The sequence below is a fragment of the Nyctereutes procyonoides genome, unplaced genomic scaffold, assembly GCF_905146905.1.
Source record: "Nyctereutes procyonoides isolate TBG_1078 unplaced genomic scaffold, NYPRO_anot_genome, whole genome shotgun sequence".
NCBI classification, from domain to species: Eukaryota; Metazoa; Chordata; class Mammalia; order Carnivora; family Canidae; genus Nyctereutes; species Nyctereutes procyonoides.
In genome coordinates, this window is record NW_026575135.1 from 53,642,911 (window position 1) to 53,668,507 (window position 25,597).

The 25,597-nt window shown below is 47.8% G+C and overlaps 1 protein-coding gene across 1 annotated transcript; it reads right to left on the reverse strand.

The window, feature by feature from the left end:
- Positions 1-571: 571 nt before the first annotated feature.
- Positions 572-24,573, reverse strand: SLC22A5 (solute carrier family 22 member 5). The gene is made up of 11 exons (XM_055301946.1): positions 24,015-24,573; positions 16,466-16,569; positions 11,831-11,985; positions 10,686-10,857; positions 9,300-9,426; positions 7,307-7,407; positions 5,155-5,369; positions 3,704-3,886; positions 2,342-2,477; positions 1,876-1,986; positions 572-1,758 (listed from the first exon to the last, which is right to left on the reverse strand). The coding sequence occupies exons 1-10, from the start codon at positions 24,405-24,407 to the stop codon at positions 1,899-1,901; spliced, it is 1,674 nt and encodes a 557-aa protein (XP_055157921.1). The 5' UTR covers positions 24,408-24,573; the 3' UTR covers positions 572-1,758; positions 1,876-1,898.
- Positions 24,574-25,597: the final 1,024 nt, after the last annotated feature.

Sequence of the window (25,597 nt, forward strand, 5' to 3'; positions counted from 1 at the left end):
TATATCACCTCTTGCTTTCTACCCAGGGGGAGGATCCTGCTCGGAACTCACACAGGTGTAACCTAGAAATGTGGGGAGGTGACTCCTGTGGGACTGCCTTTGATGAATGAGGAAAGGGGGCCAACACATAAATGCTTTCCCCTTTTATCCATGGGGCAGATCAGAGGATTCTAAGATATATTTCATAAGGCTCCTCAGAAGTTGTGGCTGGCTGGGGCAATGCCCTTGGCACAGACAGTGCATCCTTGTGTTGAGTTTCCATCTTTCCTTATTTCCTCTCCCATCCTTAATCCTGCTCCCTGGAATCTTGTTCCCAAATACACTACGTAACTACACTGAAGCAGGGGTCTCAGGCCCTGCTTTCAGGGGAACCCAGGCTAAGACACATGTGTAAGGAGGCTGGCTCTGTCCATAGTCATTAATGGCATGAAGGTTTCTAGCATATAGGGATTAAATCTTATCCTTAGGCACGCACTCATCACCAATCATGGCTAGAATTAGCCCAAGTTCACACAGACAATGCTGTGGCATGACTCACCAAATTGTGGAAATAAAGGCTGGAGGCAGTTGCTATTATTTAAAAAATCATTTTATTTATTAAAACGTCTTCATTTCCCAAGGCACTTCAGTAGTTTTCACAAAAATATGGTTTTTATCCAGGTAAAGCATATACTTTAGGAGTACCATGGTAACATAATCATAAAAGACAGTTACACAGAACACAAAATATCTCCCAATATTACGCGACTGAAGTGAGGAACCCTGAAAGACTGTGAACACAATCTGACTTTCTTCTTTGTAATTTCTTTCCCATGATTAGGTATCACAAAAGGAACACATACAATGACGTCATTTTTGGCACTCAGAGAAGTGCTAGTGGCTGAGGCTGATAAGGCCATGCACGAATGGCAACTGCAGACCTTTGCCAGAGTAATTCTGGGTTGAAAAAAAAAACAAAAACAAAAACAAAAGACACCAACCAGCAGGCTGAGGAACCAGCCTTTTCTAAGTCTACTCTGAAGGTCAAATAACTTAAGAAGAAAAGACATCACAACAAACAACAAACAAAACACAAAAGTAAATTCTACATCATAGTTTGAGAGAAGAGATGAGTTTGCTTGTCTCTCTCACTGATAGACTTCCTTCGAACCATACGTCAGAAACCACAGAAGCTAGGAGATTTGACTTACACAGTGGTGGAAAACAAGAAGAGTAGATTCTGTGATGCATCTCATATACGCCCAGACAAGCCCAGGGCTTGGATCAGATGTAAACAAGTCTACTCAGGAGTCGCACCGAGGGGTATGAGAGCTCACAAATCAGTGCACCTGCCTATGTCTCTATCTGCTCAATTCCCTTCATATTTACCACCCATAGCTTTCCCCAGATCCGTGCTCTCCTCCTGCCTGAAGAAAAAGGATCCCCATTACTATCCCTTGAGACCAAGAAAGTGTGAGAAATCAAACTCCTTGTGCAATTCTTTCTTTTTGTCTAAGTGCACCATCAGAGGGAAATGGGGAGAAGGTCAGGAGGGGAGATTAGGCCTCCACTCTTTTCAGGAGGTCTGAAATTAAAAGGTAAATTTAGTAGGTGCCTCTCCTATTTCTTCGAGGTCCCACTGGTTCTGGTGAAGCGTTCACTTCTTAGGGAGTGCCAATCCACCATCTGCCAGGTCCGTAAGTTAGGATGCAGCTCAAGTTGTCGGTCTGGAGGGAAGGTAGCGTGCCACGGCCCCGTACAGCCTCTGAGGCTGGGTATCTAGCCATGAGCAAGTCAAACACGAGGTCAACAGGATGAATGGCAAAGCCCTCCACCACTCAGGGACCCAGTGTCTACACAAGATATTTTTTACGAGACACAGTCTTCCCTCCTCACCTTCTCATGCCCTGGAGGTCGTGTTATAAGGCTGTGCTTTTAAGGACTATGGAGCTTTCTTCACTGTCTTTTAACATCCTTGTGTGGCCTGGAGTTTGCCTGTATTTTATTCTGTAAAAACAAGCAAAACCAATGTTAGGAACCAATCTTTAAAAAGATGTCTACCAGTCTCTAAACAAACAAAACCCAGAACTGAGGGTTATCTTACTAAGGGAAAAAAGCAATCTTAACAGAAGATTCTGAAAGGATTCTCCTGGTCTCTGCTGTCCTAGGCTGCTGTAGTGGTAGAGACATACATGGTGACATAGTGGTCTGGGTCAGACTAGACATGGTTTATAAGCACCTTGCCGTTTCCAACCCTTTGATGGTGAAACTAGTCCATGGTGTCTGTGAGAGTCTGTGGGTAACTCTCAGCCAGGCCCAGATCCAGTGCATCAATCAACACTGCAACCCAGGGCAACCTTACCCCTTGACCCTTAGCATCTGGTCAATGGTGTCCGGGAGGGGGCTGCCAAAGCTCTCTGGGAGGAACAAGGTCAGAATGGCTGTCAGGATGGTCAGACTCCCCATGAGAATGTAGGGCAGGAAGCGGTCATAGGCACCTATGGCAAAGCAGACAGAACCCCAAGCCAGGGATGTCGTCAGACTCGGTCTCCCTCTCTCCCATTGTGCTCCCAAGACTCTAAAGGGGACCACATGCCTCCTAGGCCTCTGCATCTCCCATGGTCCAAGCTGCCCGACTAGAATCTGGTACCTGGACAGGTCTTAGAACCCCATTGGCACAGAGATGCCCAGAGGTCCAGCAGGGCCTCACAGGGCAGGGAAGGGATGCAGGCCAGGAGAAGGGGGCCAAGCCGTGATTACTATTCCTATTTCTCAATGCTGGGTTTCCACAGAACTAAAGGTTCTCATCCAGGGACTAATTAACTCCTCCACCTCTCCAGATGTGTCACAACTTGCTCGATTTGCCTTTAGGCTAGATAAGGTGTTTCTGCTTGTCAGATCCATGTAGTACGTTCACAATACGTACTGGGTCCTCTCAAGGTGGCTGCCAACCCTCTCCAAAGATATGCTGGCTAGAGAATGTGCCAGGGAATAGCAGCTGCCATGAGCAAGTAATTTTAAGGCATAAACATGACTCAAGGCAGATCTATACACAGTGTAAAACCAAAGTGCTCCAAATTACAATAAATCTCTGTCCACTGGACCTCTTGAATGGCCCTCTCTCTCCATGTTCCTTTTTTTAAAATTTTTTTTATTATTTATTTATGATAGTCATACAGAGAGAGAGAGAGAGAGAGAGAGAGAGAGGCAGAGACACAGGCAGAGGGAGAAGCAGGCTCCATGCACCGGGAGCTCGACGTGGGATTCGATCCCGGGTCTCCAGGATCACGCCCTGGGCCAAAGGCAGGCGCCAAACCGCTGCACCACCCAGGGATCCCCTCCATGTTCCTTTTATACTCTGATTCCAAGAAGAAATTTCTCCAATTAAGTCCATCGGCTCCCTATACCACCATGAAGTTTCTTAGGAAAAGGAAACTGTATCTTCTGATGGAAGGCCTGGGATGGTTAAGACAGAAACAAAACTCTCTGCTTGCTTATCTCATGGATTTCTAGCTTGTCTATAGGTGGTTTTCCATTTGCAAGGGAGTGCTTCCTCCACAGTGCACCTGGACAAATGCCTTCTCTAAGCACAGACCTGGTACTGGATAGATCTTGTTTGCTGTGTGTGCTGGCTTTGCTGTTAACAACCCACCATGGCTCCCTTTAAGGGCAATCAGTGCTTGCACCCCACTGTGCCAACATGCCCTCAGCCCATGGGACTCACCAAGGTAGACAAAGTAGGGAGACAGAATGCTGCCCAGGCGGGATGCTGTGGAGCTGACACCCACGCCCATGTTTCTGACCACGGTAGGGTACAGCTCGGCTGTGTACACGTAAACCATGGAGAAGGCAGCAGTAACTCCAAACTTGCCCACCATCACCAGGACAGTGGCCAAGTAATACAAATCTGGAGAGGCAAAGGGAAGAAAGTAAATAGAAGGCACCAATTCAAGAAGGCTATGCAGCCATCAGGGGGTGCCCGAAGCGAACATACTTTCTCCTTTAGAGGATATGAGGGATGGTTTCTCTGATGTCCTACTGTGGGATAAGTGGCTGTAGTCAAGCTGTCCCTCCAAGTTCATTACTGAGAGGACAGTAGCCGGGACCTGCAGCTGTGTGAGGACATGCTCTTCTCCTCAGCCTAGAGACCACCAACGTGAGCCCTTCAATAGTCCAAGTAGAGCTGCTCCAGGCCACAAACCATTGAGGACATGCCTGTCAAGGGGTCAGGTGGCACCCAGAACTGCACTCTGTGCACACTGTGGGATTAACAACAGGCCTGTGGATGAATGATAATTACGTTCTAACTCTTTTCCAGTTTTGTGTCTAATCAGACCTCAACAATTCCTAGGCTAGCAGACCCCTAGGAATGACCCTCCAACCTACCTTGCTTGCTGTGCCAATGAGACTCTGAGTGAACCTCTATGTATGGACACTGACAAACTCCCCTGCCAGGCTGCAATGGCCCACAAATGATCACCACAAAGTCTCCACCTCTGCTGTTTTTTTGGCCTGAAACGTTCTGCCTTGAGACCTCTTCGTGGCTTTCCCTGATACTTCTTCTACATTTCTGCTTGACTGCCACCTCTTCGGGGCTGTTGCCCATGACCATTCTATATAAACTAGTTCTCCATCGTCCTTTACTGTTATCATAGAAGGTAACCCAGTCTGTAGCACATTAAGAATTTTATTCACTTGTTTGTTGTTTTCTCAACTATAGCGTGAGCTCCAGAAAGACCTGGGGTTCTGTCTGTTTACTTCTGCTTCATTACTTTATGCCCCAAGCACAGAGCCTAGCCCGGAGAGGCACTTGGATCCACTTGCTGAATAAATAAATGACTAAGATAGGGCCAGGTTAAATAGTTATGGTGTTGGCTCTCTTTCCTTCCCCTTACTCTGCAGAGAAAAACACATATGCACTCATGAACTTGGGCAGAGAGTAACATTAACCACCAGCCTCATATGGTTGCTCTCACCACTCCCCCAAAGCCCTGGCCATGACCAGTGCTGGTCCCAGGAGACACTTTCTCTTGATTTTTTTGTTTTTGTTTTTTTTTGGTGAAGGATGCAGATATGCAAGTGAGCTGTCATAGCATGGTTTTATTGGGGGAGACAGCCTGGTAGAGAATGTGTGACTCAGCAAAAACCTTGACCGCGGATGCACAGGGTCCCTACCTGGGGGCACCAGCTGCACGAAGAGAAGTACACTGCCGCCCAGGAAGAGGGCTGTGGCCATGGAATAGCGCCGGGGCACGTGCTGTAGCAGCAGCCAGGCCAGCACGTACGCAGGGACTTCAACCACTGCCGAAAGGAAGCAGTTCACATAGACGTCCCCATGTAAGTTAGGAGTGTCAAGGGAGAGCCCGAAATAGCCTACTGATATGGTCATCCTGAAACAGAGTGCAGGGGAAAGCTGGAGAAGCAGCAGCCATGTGCTCCCAACCCAATTTTTAAGATACAGTTAGTGTGGAAAATTCAAAACAGCAGATTTAACCCCGTGTCTTCCCTCTTAGAACAAAAGATAATTTCCTCCCCACCCAATGTTAACTCTGGGCCAGAGCAACATCAGAGCATTCCAAACAGAAAGTGTCCCAGCAAAAAGGCTTATGATAGTTTAGATGGATTTACTTTTTTGGGAAAAAAACAAAAACAAACAAACAAAAAACAACCAATAACCCAAAAAAACCCAGGAACAGCCTTCAACCTGCCTTTCAGCATTAAAAACCCGAAGTTGAAGTCCTCACAAAAGCTACTTCCCTACCCTCTAACCCTCCCCAAATCCTGCAACTGCAGAAGGAGGGAGGGAATGAACAAGGAGGCCCGTATCAAGTGGGGTGTTACAGGACCGGAGGAATAAGATGAAATAGGGACCAATTGTTAGGTCAGACATTTGGAGAAAGACCCCCTGGCAGACCTTCTGTCTGTGGCAACCGGCCAGGAGGAAGCTGGACAGAAGTGGCAGATCCCAATCCTACTGTACGTATGAGAAGAGGAGGAACTTCCGATGGTGAGCCCACATCATCTCCCATCTGCATACTTCCTGGTGTCCCAGAGGACCTGTCCCTACTAGACATTCTCTCTGCTGATGACTGGCACTCTCTGGCAAACCAGACCTTTATGGAGTAGAATGCTTTTAACTCATCTGCATGTTGGAACCATAGATGGTACAATTAGGGGAAAAGGGAAGGCCCAGGAGTCTCTGGGAAATAAGAGCCCGAGGAGCACCTGGGTGAACCACAGAACTGGTGACTCATCACAGACTTTCAAGTCTGTGGTGCAGGTTGAATGTTGGTCCTGTCTGAGGCCAACACAGGGGTGGTGCACTGCCCTGAGGGATCCTGGGCCATTCCCTGGAAATTGGTGACTCATAGTATCCCTCAGAGAGCAAAACAGCTGGCGGCCCCAAAGCTGGATGACACTTGTAATAAGGGCCGGGAGATGAAGTCTGCCAGCAGGCTCAGGTATTGGTCTATAATCCCAAGGGTCTGGTTGCTGAGCAAAGCCTACTGAGGCACTAGGCTGTGGCCCCTCTCTCTGGTAACTCACAAATGCCTTTCTGACACACTTGGCGAGATGCCTCATTAGAAGGAGCCCGAAGAGGCCATCTAGACCATGGCCCTGCCTCCAGGGCAGTCTCTGAACATCCCAGAGGGAGGATGTCCTGCTTCCACATTTCCAGACAGTACTTAGCAGTCTCTGTAATGGAAAGGACATAATGTTTTCACTTAGATCCTTTTTTTTATTTCTTAAAGATTTTATTTATTTATTCATGAGAGACACACACAGAGAAAGAGAGAGAGAGAGAGAGAGAGAGAGAGAGAGAGAGAGAGAGAGAGAGAGGCAGAGACACAGGCAGAGAGAGAAGCAGGCTCCATGCAGGGAGCCTAATGCAGGACTCAACCCCAGGACTCCAGGATCATGCCCTGGGCTGAAGGCAAGTGCTAAACTGCTAAGCCACCGAGGGATCCCCACACTTAGATCCTCTTAAAGGCTCCCCTCTCCTCTTCAGTCACTATCTGAGGCACAGGGGGGCAGAAACAAACCAGGGCTCACAGTGAGCAAGCATCTGCCCCAGGATCTGGAGGGATTCCCCAAAGAGTCTACAGCTTCCTCAAAATCCCCCCAACAGATTTCATACTCCTTTTCTGAGATTCTATCAATCTCAGAATTATAATATGCCCACTTCTTCCACTGCAAGGCAGATCCTTTCCACTTTCTGACGACACAGGCTTTCAGTTTTGGTCTGAGACATGTCTGCAAAGGAGAGGCCTAGCAGCCACTGCCAGAAGCTTTGTCTGGAAGCTTCAGGTAGGTCCCACTTACGCACCACAGAATTATGGACATGACGGTGACTATGCGGATATTCCGGGTTCGAAGCAGATCCAGGATGCTATGGGACTGCTGCTTCTTAGAACTCAGGTCTTCCAGCTGCATGAACGATATGACACAGGTACAGGAGGGAGAGGCTGGAGACTCAGAGATCCAATAATATACCCCAAACCCTAGCACCTGAGCTTTCTGCATCTATGAGTTGGTGAGTATTTTATATTTCTTCCTTGAAAAGAACAGTAAATACAGTGAGTGTATCTTGAGCTATGGAAGGCTCCCCGAGGCCTTGTCAATGACCCATTAGGGAAGGAGAATGAGAAGGAAAGGTAGGTGACCAGTCCCTCAGGGGATGCAGCCAAGGCCGAGGCCCACACTGACAGTTCCCTCTCGGCCTCACCCCCAGGCTCCATCAGTGGCCACGTTCCAGGGAGGACTCTGAGCATTCCTTCCCAAGGCTGGCTCCCTGCCCTCTGGGTCAGAGAGAGAAACTGGCTGTGTAGTTTATTGATCTGATATTTTAAAAGAATTTCTGCTTTGAGTTCTCATACCATGTAGTTACTGGTCTACTTCCAGGGGAAAAAAAAAATTCAGATAGAAAAACAGGAAAATTGACCTCAGCTTCACCCAGAGTAACTTCCTATGAAATTTGGCACAGCCAAGGACATTAATAAACCACACGTCTAAATACACTGATGTTGCTTTCTTAAGCAAACTCAGCTTTGGAGTTTGTTTTTCTCAAGTTAGCAGTTCAACAAAAGGTCAACTCTTGACTTTAATGGAGCCCCTGAAATAGCCTCATTTCCTCAAAGATGCCAGTGGGGCTTCTGGATTCACCTCCACTGAAAAGCCACCAAGGCCACCATACTTAAAAGCCTGCCCTGCCATCTCCTCCCACCTAGACAGCCATGATCTAGAGCCCTTACCAGTACATGTTAAGCGGGAGCTGGTACTGGGCCAGCACTTAACTCTCAGGCCAGGATTTCCCTGATGCCCACAGTAACTGTTCTCTGGATCTGCATCCCGAGTCCTGAGCAACTCTCATGTTCCTTCTGCACACGCCTCAGTCTGACCGCTCCTGGCTGATCTCACAGCAGGTCCCTTGTCTTCCCATCAGATCAGAGACACATTCCAGAACCCCATCAGCCAGCAATTACAACTTCTGACCTCTTGTGGTAGTCATGAGACTAAGCAAAACTGCCTGCTGCCGAGGGTGGAGGGAGAGGGAACAGGAAGGAGAAGCAAGACCCAGGAATCAGGCAGAGCCAGGAAATTACTCACGGTGCATGAGAACAGGGTTTGCAAGAGGGGTGGTGTAGAGGGAAGAGGCTGATATCAAGAAGGACCAGGCCGCAAGATGACATGCAACAACTAATGATTGGTGGGTGGAAAGAGACTGAACATTTCTAACTCCAAATCTACTTCTGCTTCATATTTTACACACTGTATTTCTTTTAAGGGGTGCCTGGGTGTCTCAGTGGGTTAAGTGTCTGCCTTTGGCTCAGGTCATGATCTCAGGGTCGTGGGATCCAGCCCCACGTTGGGCTCTGTGCTCAGTAGGGAGTCTGCTTCTCCCTCTCTCGCTACCACTCCCCCACCGCTCCTGTTCTAGCTCTTGCTTTCTCTCCCAATAAATAAAATCTTAAAAAAAAATACTTCAAGATGAGAAACTATATTAGACATAAGAAACAATGATTTCCCACAATGCCAACTTCACAAAAGGTTTATTACTCAGAGTGTTATTCAAATTAATGGTTTATGATGGTTTCTAGGTATGATTGCCTAGAAAAGAATCATATAAAATATAACCTAAAACCCACAGGAAAGGAGAAGAGATTGAGACAGTTGGTGCCTTCTCCTCAATGTGTGAATTTGAACAGGGCCTGCTTCATGGCAGCTCAGGCCCAGGGAGGAGGAGGGCTGGGCTCCTGCATGGTTCTGCCCTAAAATCATGGTCAATGAGACCTTTCCACTAGCTCCTATGTAGCACTTACCTCACTTGAGTCGAAGATAGTTGAGGGTGCAACAATCCCGTTCATTTTGGCAGCCTTGCGGATAATCACCTCTGCCTCTTTCAATCGCCCCTGGGAGATGAGCCACCGGGGGGACTCCGGGATGAACCTGGAAGTACAAGGAGCCATCTCACTGAGACCATCCTGCCCAAGGGACCAGGTATAGCATATGTGCAGATGGGAAATGGGGTTTTAGAACCAGAGTTGGGTTGGGGGAATGTCTGGTGTTTCTGGACCAAGCAAAGAGATGGTTCATACCATACCCACTAATGACCTAATGTTAAGCTTCTGAGAACCCTAGAGTGCACAAAATTTAGAGCGGCCAGCACACCAGGATGGGATTCTTCAGGCTGGTCACCTCCACTTCTGAAGAGCAGTGGTGCCACCTGCTGGACACTGAAGAAACAGCCACAAGATGGGGTCCTGAAGCCTAGCTTCTTGCCTCTGGCACAGCCCAGAGCAGCCCAGCCCCTAGTCCCGTTGTTTGCTCTTGTTCCCAGGATCAACAGAAGCTTCTGCACTGGCTTCTTAACCTGTATTTTTTTCTCATTCTCCAGCCCTGATCCATCCGAGTGACCTGTCAGGCACCCCACCTATGTTTACCAAAGCACCTAGGACTTTGAAACTTTGTGGATCTTATTTTCTACCTCACTAGATGGCCCCTGCCCTTTGGTCATGACCAAGACCCATGCTGTGCTCTGTGTCCTCTCCCATCATGCTCTGAAATGCTCTCAGCTCTGAGGGGAGCAGTGATCTCACCAGACCTACCTGCAAGGTTCGATTCCCGTCTCAGCCCCTCTATTGTGTTCCCTCTCTCAGTCAGGAAGGCCTTCTCTGCCTGCCTAACTCCTCGATCTCAGAGGCCCATATGGAGCCTGGCTTCCTCCATGTAGCCACCCTGGGGACTCTCACTTCTAGGGCTCTCCCTCTTCTTGTGCCTGTGGCATGAGGCCTCAGCAACACACAGCCCGAACCAGGGCCTAGGCTGTCTTGTCAGTCTGATAACTTCCTGAAGGTCATGCTAGACCTCATCATCTCTCAGCTACTACTTCTTCCTTTTCCTGCACTTCGATCAAGCCTAACACAGGACTGAGAACAAGTCTGTTGACGTCTGGGGATTTTGTTTTGTTTTGTTTTCTTGGCTGTTCTGAGTGTAGAGAAAAGATTCTGAAACAAATAATTTACAAGTTATTTATACTTTATATTTATATAATATACAAATTATAATTTATAAATTATTTACAAATAATTTATACTTCCTGTCTCCAGGAGCCCAAATAGGGATTTGTGGCTTGCTGCTGCCCCCTGGTGAAGGCTGAACAGAAGACATCTGCTGGTAGGCACCCCGGGGGCACAGGCGAAACTCACCACCAGAGAGCTGCACATAGCACCCCTGGCAGCGTCAGTGCCAGCAGCAGCATCCGCCAGTCTCTGATGAAGTAGGCAAATAGTGGCAGCAGCATGTAGCCAAATGCATAAAATATGCACACTCCTAATGTAGAGAATATAATACGAACCGATTTGCCAAGAATTTCTGTTCCTGTTTGAAACAAGGAAGGAGTTATGTCAGTCCTTTAATTTAGGTCATTTCCTTATTAATCTTCTCTTGTATAATTTTAAACATACAAAAAAGCAGCCACGCCTTAGAGAGGGATGGGATTTTGAACCTGCTGCAGTCTGACCACCTGTTGGGGGTGCCCCACTGTGACCTCTTAGGCTTCCCAGGGACAGTCCTGCCTTGAAAATTTCATTACTTCCCCAAGCCATATGCTAAAGATGCCACATGAGGCCTCAAAATATAAGCCTCACGTGAGGAAGCATTTATTAAAGTGGAAGTCACAATGAAAGACTCACATGGGCTTAAGGAAATATTTTTAAGAAAAGATTATTCTATTTAATGTGAAGAGAAAGAAATAATCCTTTCAACATACGCTAAGGCCCAATAAGCTAGAGTTAGATTCCTCCAGTGAGACTGGTGACTCTTCAGTGAGAACAGGCCAAAGCCCCATGGTATGTACTTGGAATTGAAACTCTGAAGATCTTGAGACACTCAAGTCCATTCATATCAATTTGTTCTCTCCAATCAGTTTCACTGGACACCATGCCTTGCAGAAGAGGTAGCTTTCATTCATGGCCCTTGCTCCTCATATCACATCTCTAACTCTCCTTAGCAACCTCAGCTCTGGGAAGGGCCCTGTTTTTTTTTTTTTGTTTTTTTGGGGGCCCTGTTTTTTTATGGATGATCTTGGCTGAGTTCTGGTAAGATGGTTACTGAATACTAATGAGACCAAGGGCCACATCTCTGAGACCAGAAAAGCACTGGAATTCAGCATTCAGGCTGTTGTGCTCCTGGAGACTCAAGGCCAGGCACATAGGGTTCACTGCACAGCCCTGGTTGGTGCTACTAGAGACCATTTCCCCTTGAGGGACACCGCAGCTGTCTCTAGAGAGTGGGTGGTGGGGTGATGGTGAAACACAGGATCAAGTACTCAACTCCGACTAGAGGGTCATACCCAGGACAAATGCTGCCACATAGTTGGAGATCTGGCCCATGCCCACAAGGACAAAAAGCACAGTAAACATCTCAAAGTTCTTTGAGAAAATCTGCAGGAAGCTGAAGCCTGTCTGCATGCCCATGGTCACGAAGAGCACATTCTTCCGGCCAAACCTGGGAGGGGAAAGAGAGTAACAGAGATCCAGTGAGAAGGTGGCCAAAATGGGCCCCACCAAGAGGGATTTTTCCTGGAGCCATTCAGGGATCGGTCATGGACAGTACTACCAGGGTATGGGACATAGACAGTCCTGGTCTCCAACCCGCTACCGCCCCCCCCCCCACCTCCGGCCGGATCACCATGTAGCCCAGGTACCAGGAGCCGTCAAGGCAGTGCCAGAATTAACGATAATGATTACAAAGGACTGAAATACATTCATTATGCTGAAATCCATACGTTCATAATGGTTTTTATCTTTTAAAAAGAAAGATTTAATTTATTTATTTGACAGAAAGAAAGCCCAAGCAGAAGTAGCAGAGGGAGAGGGAGAAGCAAGCTCCCTGGCTGAGCAGGGAGCCTGACGCAGGGCTTGATCCCAGGACCCTGGGATCATGACATGAGCCAAAGGCACTTAACCATTTGACCCACCCAGGTGCCCTCATATGGCTTTTTAAAAAAAATAACTTGTGGGATCCCTGGGTGGCTCAGCAGTTTAGTGCCTGCCTTTGGCCCAGGGCATGATCCTGGAGTCCTGGGATCGAGTCCCACATCAGGCTCCCTATAGGGAGCCTGCTTCTCCTTCTGCCTGTGTCTCTGCCTCTCTCTCTCTCTCTCTCTGTCTCTCATGAACAAAAAAATGAAATCTTTTAAAAAAATAAAAAAATAACATGTTTACTATGGAGGATGATGGAAAAATGGGTTATTTTAAATGAAGACTGATAAAGGAAACATTTGTCCTGAAATTCCTATGTAAAGTATGTCAACAAGAACTAATAATGAAGGAAAATATCATTTTATAAAAGTATTCGAACTGTTAAATGAAAAAGAAGGATAAAGTTAGAATATCATCATCTTATAATTCTCAGAAAATGGGCATTATGTTTCAGCGACTGCTGACAGTCATTTTATGAAGAGGTAATTGAATTAGCATGATTCCTACTCTTGCTAAAGGGTATGAACTTAGATCTGATGAAGTCTCTAGATCCAGCCACCAATTTGCAAGAAATGCAGTCAGAGGAGGAATATGCTGAACTGCACCATGAGTATGCAACCATCAAAATCCAGACTGGGAAATTCTATAGGCCTGGGTGCAAAAGATAAAACGTATGGCCACAAAAAGCACAGAGGGAGAATCCCATAATCCCTCAAAAACATCTCAAAAATTTTTAAGTGGGCTAGACTCAACTTGTTTTTAAGGATACACATCTGGATGATAAAACTACAAAAACCCCACAGGAAGTGATTACTATGAAAGCCAGGTTGGTGGTTACTTATGGAGGAGGGAGGCTGTGATATTTGGGATGAGATGTGCACAGGGGCTCCTTGGTGGCCAGCAAGATTCTATTTCTTGACTTGGTGGTAGTTACAAGGTTATTTCCTTGGAATAATTCATCAACCCACACATTTGCTCTGCGTGGTTTTCCTGTGTTGGAAAACCTGTGTTCCTTTGAAAAATGTTTTTCAATGTTGGTTTTTTGATGGGTTTATTCCATTTTAAAGACAGTGTCACAGTCAGGGAGGAACGAGTCAATGTACTTCACTCAACCTAGCAGGTTCAGCTGGAGTCTGGCCAGTACTGGCTGCCACCCATTTTCATTCAATGAATGTTTATTTGAAATCAATTTTATACTAGGCACTAGGGATACAGCTGAAGTATAAAAAACAGAACAAAACTCTCATTTCTACCCTCAAGGAGCTTATAGCTATAGTTGGTGAGATAGACAGGAATCCTATTCTAATCCAACAACTACCCTACTGAATGTGCAATCACACACTGACATAAGTGTGCTGAAGGACCAGCACTCAGGCTCACCAGGAACCTATCCTGGCCTGGGAAGAGGGCTTCGGGACGTGGGCATTCAGGGAAGGTCTCCCTGATGACAGGACACTGAGATGAGGCTTAAAGAAGTTATGACTGACAAGGGGGAATAGGCAAGAGGAACCAAGCTTTTGATAATATTCACCGTATAGTGGAGGAGACCAAAATTAATCATGATAACATCTCTTATTTACCAATATCTGATAGGTGCTATGAAAAAAAAAGGCACAAGGAACCAGGGTAGTATAAACCAGGGACCCCAAGTTAGCCTTCATGGTCAAGGAGGGTCATGGGTGTAGTTGGAGAATGCTGAGAAAAGCACACACAACGATGCCTGGGTGGCTCAGTGGTTGAGCATCTGCCTTTGGTTCAGGGTGTGATTCTAGGGTTCTGGGATGGAGTCCCACATCAGGTTTCCCACAGGGAGCCTGCTTCTCCCTCTGTCTGTCTCTGCCTTTCTCTGTGTCTCTCATGAACAAATAAATAAAATCTTTAAAAAAAAAATACATATCTGATTATGCTGCACAAACTCTCAATAGCTCCCCACTGTTCTGTGACGAAAACTCAAACTTCTAAATCTAAATGTCATCAGCTAAGCCTGGTCTGCTCTTCTGCTTGGGCCTCCCCCTGCCTCACTGCTTCCTCTTTATACCACTCTCCATACCTTCACCAGAGAGGACTTTATTCCAGTTCTTAAAGTGTGCAGCTTCTTCCTGACTCTCTAAAGTACATCTCTTTTTGCCCACAATGCTCCTTCCTCTCTCCATCTCTTTATCACTGGTTAATTTCTATTCCTCTTTCCACTCCCAGCACATGCTTCACCTTCTCTGGGCCTCCTGTCAGACCTTCTCTTAGCATCCTCTACTTCTCTGTATTGCTTACACCACAAAGGATGAGTATACCACTCAATTAGTTGTTTAATACATTCTGTCTTGCTAGAAGGCAAGTTCTAGAAAAGCATGGCCTGAGAACAGTAGTCCACACAAAACAGAGGGTCAAGACTCTTTGGGCCTAAATCCTACCACTGCCACTTGCTGGCTTTGTGACTGTGTGAGTGATTTAACTCCTCTGGGTTTCATTTTCTTCATCTATAAAATGAGAGTAATAATACTTCCTACTTCACAGGGTTGTGATGGGATTATTTTTCTTTCTTTTAAATTTGTACAGTGCTGATAAGAGTGGCTGGCACATATTAGGTGCTGTGCATTTATTAGACAAATATAAGCAATCAACTGATGCTTGCTGTTATATTAAAGATCTCAGGAAGCAAAGGTCTTTCTCCCAAAAAGGCATGTGTCTCAGTCTTGTCTAGAACTGTCAATCAGTGGTCATGGCTACTTGGCTCTTTAATGCTCACTGGTGACTGCAAGAATATTTCCCTTTTTCAAGGCTAGATACACTTGGGAAACACAAATCTGTGAGAAGTGCACATATTTCTCATGAGGAACAGATTCTTAGGTAAAGACAATCTATGGGTGTAAACGTGCCAGGACATCACCTGAGTTTGTGCTATGGGATAATAAAATTTGTTCTTAAAGTAGGATGACATTCTCATCCTGAACTTTTCTATTAGACCCCAACCAGCCAGGAGGATGCTGGGACTCCACCAGGTGATACAGTATGGCCAAGAACCTTGGTGAAGGCTATTCTTCTCAGTGTGGACTTCTCCAACAGACCCTGGAGCCCTGTGGTAGGAAGATATGATGTAATTGAGCCCTCTGAGAACTTTATGGAAACTATGGGCCTTTATTCAGAAAAAAATGCTCATATATAATCTCTAAAATTTTGCAAATAAGGGATCCCTGGGTGGCACAGCGGTTTGGCGCCTGCCTTTGGCCCAGGGCGTGATCCTGGAGACCCGGGATCGAATCCCATGTCGGGCTCCTGGTGCATGGAGCCTGCTTCTCCCTCTGCCTGTGTCTCTGCCTCTCTCTCTCTCTCTGTGACTATCATAAATAAATAAAAATTAAAAAAAAATTTTGCAAATAATTTCAAGAATAGATGAACTCCTTAAGCTATGAATGGAACTTGAGTTAAATGCCTTGGAATTACATAAATGACCTGCTATAGGTCAAAAGAGCACATGTCCTTCTTGTTGCGAAGTATGTGCTAGAACCATAGGTATCTTAGCTAAGGGGTATCAGCCCTATGAACACAAGAGTTCTGCCTTTATGCCACTACAGCCACTACTGTCTAGTGAGATCTCCTCTCATCATGCAGAGAGAATGATGGTTGGGGAATACAGAGGTAGCCATTCATTGTACACCTGAAGATCTTCTCTGCATGTGTGTGTAGTGTCTACATCTCCCATGGTCGGGGATATGAAAGAGTTACCTGGGGAAGGCCAGCTAGACTGGTACAAGAAGTGAATCATGGCATACTTTCTGGTCAACTAGATCATGGATACACTTAGCTCAGGTTGTTATATTCAGCAAGAATGAGGGAGAAGAGGTTATTGGCTCTCTTCTTTACTTGGTATGAAGTCTAAAGTATAGACACAGCTTCTTCCTCCTGGGCTGAGAGAACACTACCATCTCAAGTTAAGAGCCAGGCACATATATGCTCCTTACTCAGTGCCATGGTCCCCTGCAGCTGCAGCAGATAGACACCCACCTTACCTGTCTGAGAGCTGCCCCGAAATGAAGGAGCCCACCAGCACACCCACGAAAAACAAGGAGATCGTGAGTGGGGCCTTCCAGTCGTCCTCACACACCAGGTTCCACTGTAAGGGGAGCAAAGAGATGCATCACTCACTTCTTTTGTTAAACGTTTTAAATTTAAGGCCTCTTAGAAAATGAAATGAGAATGTTCCCTATCCCTGCAGGCTCTGTTTGCAGTATTAAATGGGTGCATGAGCTCATTCAGGCAGGCAAAGGCTTGCCTGGACAGCAAAGCAGAGAGGTTCCCCCTCACAGGGAGAGTAGGTCCCCTCTCATTCTGGTTTTCATACCTTTCAGCTCCATGGTTTTGTGACCAATTTGAGGAGAGAGGATAGATAGGGAGCAAGTACGGTGCCCATGTGTCAATCCAGGAAGTGAGGCCTTTCATGGCTGCTTCTAAGAATCTGGGGGGAGCCAGATGTGGATGGGGCAGGGGATCCTTTCAGTGGGGTTCAGGCCATTGACAGGAATGGCACAGGAGTGGTTCTAGAGCAGGGTTCTGGGGCTCTAAGGGTCAAGGCATCCAGCAAGGGACTGAGGCCACAAGGCCTGGGATGTACCTTCTAGATCTGTTCTTGCAGCTCTGTTGAGCCCCCCCCTCTGAGCCAATGAGCGCTGGGACACTCAGATGACATTTACAGCTGGGATCCCTGATGCTGTGCCAATAACACCAGGCCCAATTACAGCCAAGAGTTCTGAGGTGGAAGTCAAGAAATTGGATTTAGCCTCTACAGTTAGCTGGTTATCCAGTGTCAGTCAAAATTATCCCCCCATTTTGCCTTCTTCTTCATGTGTAAAATAGGGGTTGGGGTCCAGAACAGGCCGTACTACTTGAGTTTCCCAGCTCCCAATGTGCAGTTCTATCCACAATTCCCAAGAAAAGAAGTCTGCAAGCATGGGGAAGCAGCTGAACATTCAGACTCTGGGTTGCCTTAGCCAAACAAGGAGCTAAAAAAAGGGAAGAAAAGCCAAAACAAGAAGCTTGGTGGTTCCCAGAAAAATGTTTCCTAGCACAGAGAGATAGTGCTCAGTAATCACGAGAAGGCTGCCCTTCAGGGAATTCAGACCCTGGCCCACCTGGTGCCAGGCTGCTGACCTACACTCTGTGGAGCTTGTTGGCTCCCGAGTAACAAACAGGGGGAGTGCATGGCTTCCAAGAAAGCATTTCTTCCAGGTCAGTGACAGAGGGAAAAACAAGTCTGCTTCCCTGCTGGGCAGTGTATGCACACAACCTCCAGGCACCCCAGAGGGGGTAAGAAGCAGTCTCCAGGGTGGGCATGAAAAACTCCCGTAGCTAATAAGGATCACTTAGTTGCACAGCTGGCTCTTCACTCTGGAATAAACATTCACCTTGGATGGCATGAGAATGCTATGGGGATCCCTATACCAAGGAAGAGGTAGGGATTTCAAACTCATATCTGGAGAAAGTTCTAATTAGCAGGAGGCCAGAATATTGGAGCACCTGAATACTCAGGCTATAGCAGCCCTCCCACCTCTGCAGCCTCAGTGGTTCTAGCACCTAGGTACCATCTCTCTTCTAGAAGGGTCAGTGCTCCTCGGGCAGCCCCCATACAGACATGACTGCTAAATTTAGGACAGGAGTGGCCAGGGAGTCAGAGCTAGGGGACTTGGTGATGGGGTGCAGGCCTCTGGGTGTTAGATAAAGTATTAGGCAGAGTTTCAGGAGCCAGATTATAGCTACCACTGCTTCTATGATGGGATCTATTTCTAGCCAGCATGTGTTAACTTTTGCAGCAACAGAGATGAAAAACTGAAGAGTCAGTGGCTGCTTCTCATCAAGACTCTAAGGGATGGGGATTCCATAAGGCTGAGCTAGACTACATATCCACAGGGGTTTCTACAGTCCTCTCCACTGATAATGTCAGATCCCCCAATACAGGCTGGTAGGGAATTCTGAGCTGATAAGGACAGGTGCACCCGAAACCAGGTCAGACTATGCTTTGCAGCAGACAAGGTATCTGTCACAGTCATCTTGGGATAGATAGATAGATAGATGATAGATAGATAGATAGATAGAAAGAAAAAAAGAAAGAGCATCTTTCTAGGGCCTGCAGCCTCAACCCAGCCACTTGGTCCAGCCTGTCCTTACTCTGGGCAAATGTGTAACTCCCTGGAGTAACTGGGCTCTCTATCTACCACTGACGATCAGTTTTGTTTGTTTGTGTTTGACAGTGAGGGGGAGTGCCAGAAGGAGAGGAAGAGAATGGATCTTAAGCAGGCTCCATGCCCAGCGCAGAGCCCAACATGGGCTCAATCTCACGACCCTGAGATCATGACCTGAGCAGAAATCAAGAGTCAGAAGCTTAACCAATTGTGCCACCCAGGCATCCCACCACTGATGGTTCTTAACAATCCTCAGGATCTGGTTTTAGCCCTCCAGAAGCAAGCATGAATTAAGACTTCCTTCCCACTGGCCATACATAGAGAGCCTATGGGTAGGGCCAGAAGACATAATTGGTCTCAAAAAATAAACACAAGAGCAGGTACGGATCAGATCCTATCCACCCAACCCGTTCACTTACCTGTCAACCACCACATGGATTGCAATGGGGCTAGGACTTGGTTTGCATCCTCCTTAAGAGGGGCAGGATGAGAATCTCAGAGTCCAGGCCATGCACCCAAGGCTTGTTGCATTTCCAAAGAAATCTAGTGTTGCTATACTGAACTCCTGGCTCCCCAGCTGTGACTAAAGCAGCTACAAACTAGCTCACTGATGCTTCCACTTGATACGTGGGATGGGCTGTACTGGCTAATGATAACAAGTCTTAAAGTTAGAACCAAATATGTGGGTTTAAGATTCAAGTCATGCATCTAGCATTGTGACCCCTCAGCTGAGTGAGCTGTGAAAGTGGGCACAATATGAAAAAAGTCTGGGAGCCACTCTGGCAAGGGCCTAAACTTGCTATCCTTCCTGGTCAGAAATGTGTCTGTCTAGTGGTGATACTTTCACAGATCTCTCTCTCTCTCTCTCAAAGCTTTTCAAATCGCACACTTTGGGATCCCTGGGTGGCGCAGCGGTTTAGCGCCTGCCTTTGGCCCAGGGCACGCTCCTGGAGACCCGGGATCAAATCCCACGTCGGGCTCCCTGCATGGAGCCTACTTGTCCCTCTGCCTGTGTCTCTGCCTCTCTCTCTCTCTCTCTGTGACTATCATGAATAAATAAATAAAATCTTAAAAAAAAAAAAAAGAACCCTTTAAAAAAAAACTACAAATCGCACACTTTACTTATGTGCCATTTATTTTATGTCAGTTATACCTCAATAAAGCTGTTAACATTTTTAAGAAGAGAGAGAACCGTGTCTCTTGTACACACCATATAATTAGAGCTGCTTCTCAGTTATGGGAAATAGAGGGATGATGTAGCTCCCTGGGACTAAATGTTCTTACTTATAAATTGGCTGGAAGGGAAAAAAGATAGGGTCTGTGCCCATAGGGCAGAAGCTCTTCCCTGAGATGTACCTAGCCTGACCGCATCAATGGTCAAACACCCAGGTAAGCATCGCCTGTTACTGAATGTCATGTATTCCTACACACATTTTGTCCTGCCTCCTGCTGCAGTTAATGGCAGATCCTTGTCCCAAAGTCGTCAAGGCAAGGAGACAAAGAATTTGCTGCTATATCCTCTATAATGCTTGGCAGTGCCCTGCAGAGGAGAGGCTATTTTGTACAAAAGTGAGGGAAGGAAGAGAGGAATAAAAGGGCTGTTAACTTTCAACACCTAGTTTCCCTTCTGTGAATGAAACTGTCCTTTCCTTATTCAGCTCTTTAACTTCAGACAGCATTTCTTAAATTGTTCATTAATACATTTGACAAAAATGTCCCAGAGTACCCCAGTCTGTATCTGGCATAATGTCAGGGAGATGCAAAGATGTAAAATTGTCATAATGTTTAGTATCCTTTGGGCTTGACCTTAGGCTTGGCTGCTCAAAACCCAGATGAACTCTGAACTTCAATCTCTAGGACAGATTTTATTATATTTTCTTTCTTTTCTTTTCTTTTCTTTCTTTCTTTCTTTCTTTCTTTCTTTCTTTCTTTCTTTCTTTCTTTCTTTCTTTCTTTTTCTTTCTTTCCTTCCTTCCTTCCTTCCTTCCTTCCTTCCTTCCTTCCTTCCTTCCTTCTTTTCTTTCTCTCTCTCTCTCTCTCTCTCTTTTCTCCTTCACCCTCTTCCCTGTGTCAGCTCTAAGAACTTTGACCCAAAATGTTTGTTCTCCGCTAGCTAGCGTAGGTCAATCTGACTTCTCGTGGCCAGATGGGTCTGCCATGACTGTGTGTGCACAGGGACCTCAGGAACCCAGCAAGTGACTTCTCTGGCTTTGCCATAAGCTCCAAAGGCAAGGCTAAGGGTCTGGGTTTTCCCAAGTGACACAGTAGGCAAAAACTCAGCAGTGAAGCACAAGCTCTAGGTCTTTCCACAAGGAGTCAGCCCAGCCCTGCCTCCCAGGCTTTTCCTTCAGGAGGACTTGTAGATAAAAGTGGGGGCTCTCCTATCTTCCAAGATGATCTATACAAGAGATAAGAGTGATAGAAAAGATAGTCTAGAGAAAGAGGCTTTCCAGGACAATAAGGAATGGAGTCAAAGTATTGCCATGGGCTGTGGGAGGAGGCTTCAGAGAAGGAGAGAAAGGCCAGAAGCAAAGGGACAGAGACAACTGCTAGGTCTTTGATGAAGAGACCTCAACTCATGGGTGCCAGGGGAGCTGTAAGTTTCTAAAAGAATCTTTCTGGCTAGGGAAACATCTAAAAGCAGGACGCTGGGACAGCCTGAGAAATCACCAGGTTCCAGAGGAGGGGAAAGTCCTGGGCCAAGAAGCTCTCAGGGATTGGAGCAGCATGGCAAGGAGTGCTGGCTGATTCTCCAGTACTCCAGCCATGACTGAGGGGCTGGGGAAGGGGCCACCCTAGAAGTACGAGGACCACCAAACTCTTCCCCAAACATTCCTTTTCGCCTCATAGCGTCCCATCCTTTCCACCAATCCCAAAACCTTGTTGCAGATCCATATAGGGGCAAGTCACAGTTTGTGGGCTGGGGGATTACATTTTTCTTAAAATATTTCAGTCAATGCTTTTTGACTACCTCCCAGTTTCCCTTCTGTGAATGAAACTGTCCTTTCCTTCTTCAGCCCTTAAACTTCAGACAGAATTTCTTAAATTGTTCATTAATACATCCGACAAAAATTTCCCAGAGTACCCCAGTCTGTATCCGGCATGTCTGGGAGATGCAAAGATGTAAAATTGCCACAATGTTTAGTACGACATGTACATTCTTCAGCAAAGAAAAAAAAAATCAACAGGAGACCTATGGTTCTCATCTTCTGTTGATAAATAAAGAATTCAATACCAATGTACTTATAAACACCTCTATGTAGGATCCAGGGCAGAGGGCAGGCTTGTAACATTTAGCAGACCTGGAACTAGTTGCAGTGGTCAGCAGGCTAGGTCCGTGTTGAAAGAAAATCAGAATGTTAATGCAGTAACTTGCAACAGTGACTGTTCATCTGGGAGAAACAAGCAGTCTTGGACTTAAGAGTCAGACATTCCAGCATCCCCAAACAAAAGGCTAAGTAATGTATTAACCTCTCCTCCCTGCAAAGGCTGACAACCTGTAAGTAGGTAAAAGGGCATACAGCTCTTATGAAACCGCTAAGATGGCTAAATAAATAGGCTAAATACAAAAAAGGAAAAACTGACACTGGCTGCAATGTAGCCGCTGTTCAAGGACCCCTTCATTAGAGTTGCTCTTGGGAGCTCAGCACCAGCCTCACTCAGCCCAAAACAGGATGGCAGGGGCAGTGAAGCAAGAGCAAATGACGAGAGTAAGCCAAGGGACTCTAGAAGTCAGGGTAAAACCCACAAGGATGCCATGAGCTTCTTCTGACTTCACTGCCTCTCACTTCCGTGTGCAGCCAGAAGCAGAATTTGCAGGGACTTCCATGTCATGAAGTATGCTTCTCCTTGGTGACCTCTGCCAGCAACCGGAGGGACAACCACTGTTTCCACAACTCTCACTGGCTTCCAGGAGTGTGACAGACTGCCTTGTGAGGCATAACAATGCCTCAGGACACTGGCATGATGTTACTAGCTGAGAGATCCCAGTGGGGCTCAGATCACACTCCTACTATGTATATGTGGGAGTAAGGGAGGCACAGATGCTAGGGGCATCAGATATCCAAACACACACACACACAGAGAGAGAGAGAGAGAGAGAGAGAGAGAGAGAGAGCGCTCTAATCCCACCCCCACCCTCCCCTCCAGCCGAGTCTCAGAGTAGTGATTAGATTCCCTTGAAGGGTGACACCTACAGAAGAAACATTAAGAGGGAGCTCAGGACCCCGGTCAGCCCCTTTGGTTTGAAGCCATACCAAGACCTATGAGCCCTTCCCTTTGGCCCTTACCCTGTGAACTCTGCCCTCCTTCTAGGTTGTTTCCTGCTGTACCAGTCTTTGCATATGAAGAACTAAACACCTCAGACTCAGAGAGGCTGCCACCTCCAGAAAGCTTTCCCAATTTGTGAATCCCTGATCCTGACACCCAGAGAAACTGGGCACCATGGTGCCTACTGAGGATTCTTTTCACTGCTCTGCTAGCTCATTTCTGCTGAGACTCCGGGGAGTTTAGGGTTCTAGCATCTGAGTAAGATGCAAACAAAGCACAAGTACATGCATCCATTAACATCACGCCATGTATCTAGCTCTAATGGCTGCAGGGTCACCAGGGGACAGACGAAGCCACTCCAAAAGGAAAATCCAAGGGGTTGGGGAGTGAGAAGTTCCCATCCCCCCCACACACACAATTCCTATTAACTAAAAGTTGTATGCTTTAATTAACTCTGCCTCCGATATTGCCTTTGAATACTCTAAAATATTCCAGACCAACAAGTCACCCTGAACGGATCTTCAGATGCATGGACCCTAAAATTCTGATAACTAACCATAAGCAAAAAAACAATTCCTGACAGGGTATGCCCAGACTTATTTTGGGGGAAGGTGGGTGAGGAAAGAGTAACTGGAGAAAGGAGCATGTGACAATTTTATACACACGCTTCCTTTAGCTTTAAAAGTTCTTCAAGAAGTGTTTCTCTCTCTCTCTCTCTCTCTGAACAGATGCCAAGAGACTAGAGGAAAAACTGTAACAGCCCCGAAGCCCAACCTCTGGCTCTGCTCCATTCAACTCTCCCACTTCCAGCTAGGAAAAGTCTTTGATCATTCGGGGTCTTGGAGTATCTGCCAGGGGCCACCAAGGCCTTCTGGGTTCGTCTTCGAGGTGGCCATCAAGATAGGTGGCCAGCAGGACACCCGTGCTATGAAGGGCATGGTCTGGTTAGAAGTCACTTCGCAAAGTGGTGCTCGGAGGATGTCCACTTTGACGTGTGTAGTGTGTTGGGGATAGAGGGACAGCATGCAGCGTGCACCTTTTCGGGAGGAGGGCCGAGGTCCTCCCCTCGTCCCGGGCTCCGGGCTCCGGGCGCGGCGCGGGGGCTGGTACCCACCTCGGTCACGATGGTATACAGGTAGATGTCCTGGCTGAACTCCCAGCCATCCAGGCAGCTCTCCTGCTCCAGCTGCTCCAGGTCCACATCGCGCCCCGGCTCCAGCCCGAGCGCCGAGAAGTTGGCGATCGCCGCGAGCCGGTAGCGCCGGCAGCTGTGCGGCACCTCGCGGCCGTCCTGCAGCCGCAGCGGGATACTGTGGTTGCGCCACGCGCGGCTCAGGTTCGCGGCGTCGGGCACCCGGCAGCGGTGCTCGGGGGTGGCGGCCAGGAACACGACTGACATTCCGTTGAAGCCGTTGGGGATGATGCTGGCGCTGAGCAGGAAGAAGATGAGGCGCTGGAAGGGCCCCCACTCGCCCAGGAAGGTGGTCACCTCGTCGTAGTCCCGCATTGCCGCCTTCAGCCGCCCGCGGCGCGCGGCCCGGGGTCGAAGGACGCGGCGCCGCGCGGAGGCAGAGGCGGGGCGTGCGCGTGCGCGTGCGGGTGCGTGCGCGTGCGCGGTGTGCGCGTGCGCGGTGTGCGCGTGCGCGCCGTGCCCCGGCGTGGCGACCCAAACAAGGACCCGCTGAAAGACCGCTTTCCGAGAGAGCGGGCTCGCGAGCTTCCGCCGCCCCAGCGCGCGGCCTTACATAGAGCTGCAGGCCGGGGCGGGCTCTGGGTCTGGGCTGCGCGGCGCGGCGCGGCGCGGCGCGGGCGGGGGCGGGGCCGGGGCTGTGCGTGACGGCGGGGGGCGGGGCGGGCCGCGGCGCACCTGGGGCTCGCGCGGGGCGGCTGACCCGGGTTCCGTCGGCGTCCGGTCCGGTCCAGCCCTGAGCTTACGGCCGGGGTTCCCCTGGCTCGGCGTAGGAAGGCCGCGAGACTGGAGCCCCCGGCGTCTCAGGCCGAGGCCGCTGGCGCTGCGCGGAGCCGGGGGAGGGGATGCGTGGACGAGCCGGGTGCGAGACTCCAGTATTACAAATACCGTCCCCCCACCCCTGCCAGCCTTCTACCGGGACGGTGACTGCCCCAGAGTCTCGCTGCCAAGTCCCTGCCCTTGACAGCCCATCCTTGTGAAAGTGGCACGGATTATTTTGAAACCAGAACTGTTAACTACCCCAATGGTGAACTGTTAACTACCCCAATTTTTTTTTTTTTTGGAAGTTAAAGTATTTATTGATGTGTTTAAACTGTACATTCTCCACAGATCAGATTAAGGAGTTTGTAGGTGAAGTTTATCTGTGCATAGTGGGAAGACACGTGGATAAGGTGAAGGGGAGGAAGAAGAAAAAAAGTTACAGGGAAATAGGAAAAAATACACCACAGGTTACCAGAACCTTCAGACTAAAATAAAATAAAATAAAATGAAATGAAAGAAAAAGAATGAAAGGAAAAAAGAACAGAAGAAAAAGAAAAAAAAACAAACAAACTGTGAGCATCCTCAACTATACAAGCATCACAAAGACTCGGGGGAAGGAAACAATCTCCAAAGCTTTCCACGGTGTCTACAGAGCATTTCGTGTACAACGTGGAGGGTCCTCCTCGCGCACACTAGCCAGGCCCCCCGCTGGCCTCCTGCCGTCCTCCCTGAACAGCTTGGGGGGG

Coding starts and splice junctions, on each gene's coding strand:
- SLC22A5 (XM_055301946.1), bottom strand. CDS start 24,407: ATGCGGGACTACGACGAGGTGACCACCTTCCTGGGCGAGTGGGGGCCC. Junction 10,858..11,830: donor TGTGGCAGCATTTGTCCTGG/GTATGACCCTCT, acceptor TGTTTCAAACAG/GAACAGAAATTCTTGGCAAA. Junction 1,987..2,341: donor CAGATGCTAAGGGTCAAGGG/GTAAGGTTGCCC, acceptor TTGTTTTTACAG/AATAAAATACAGGCAAACTC.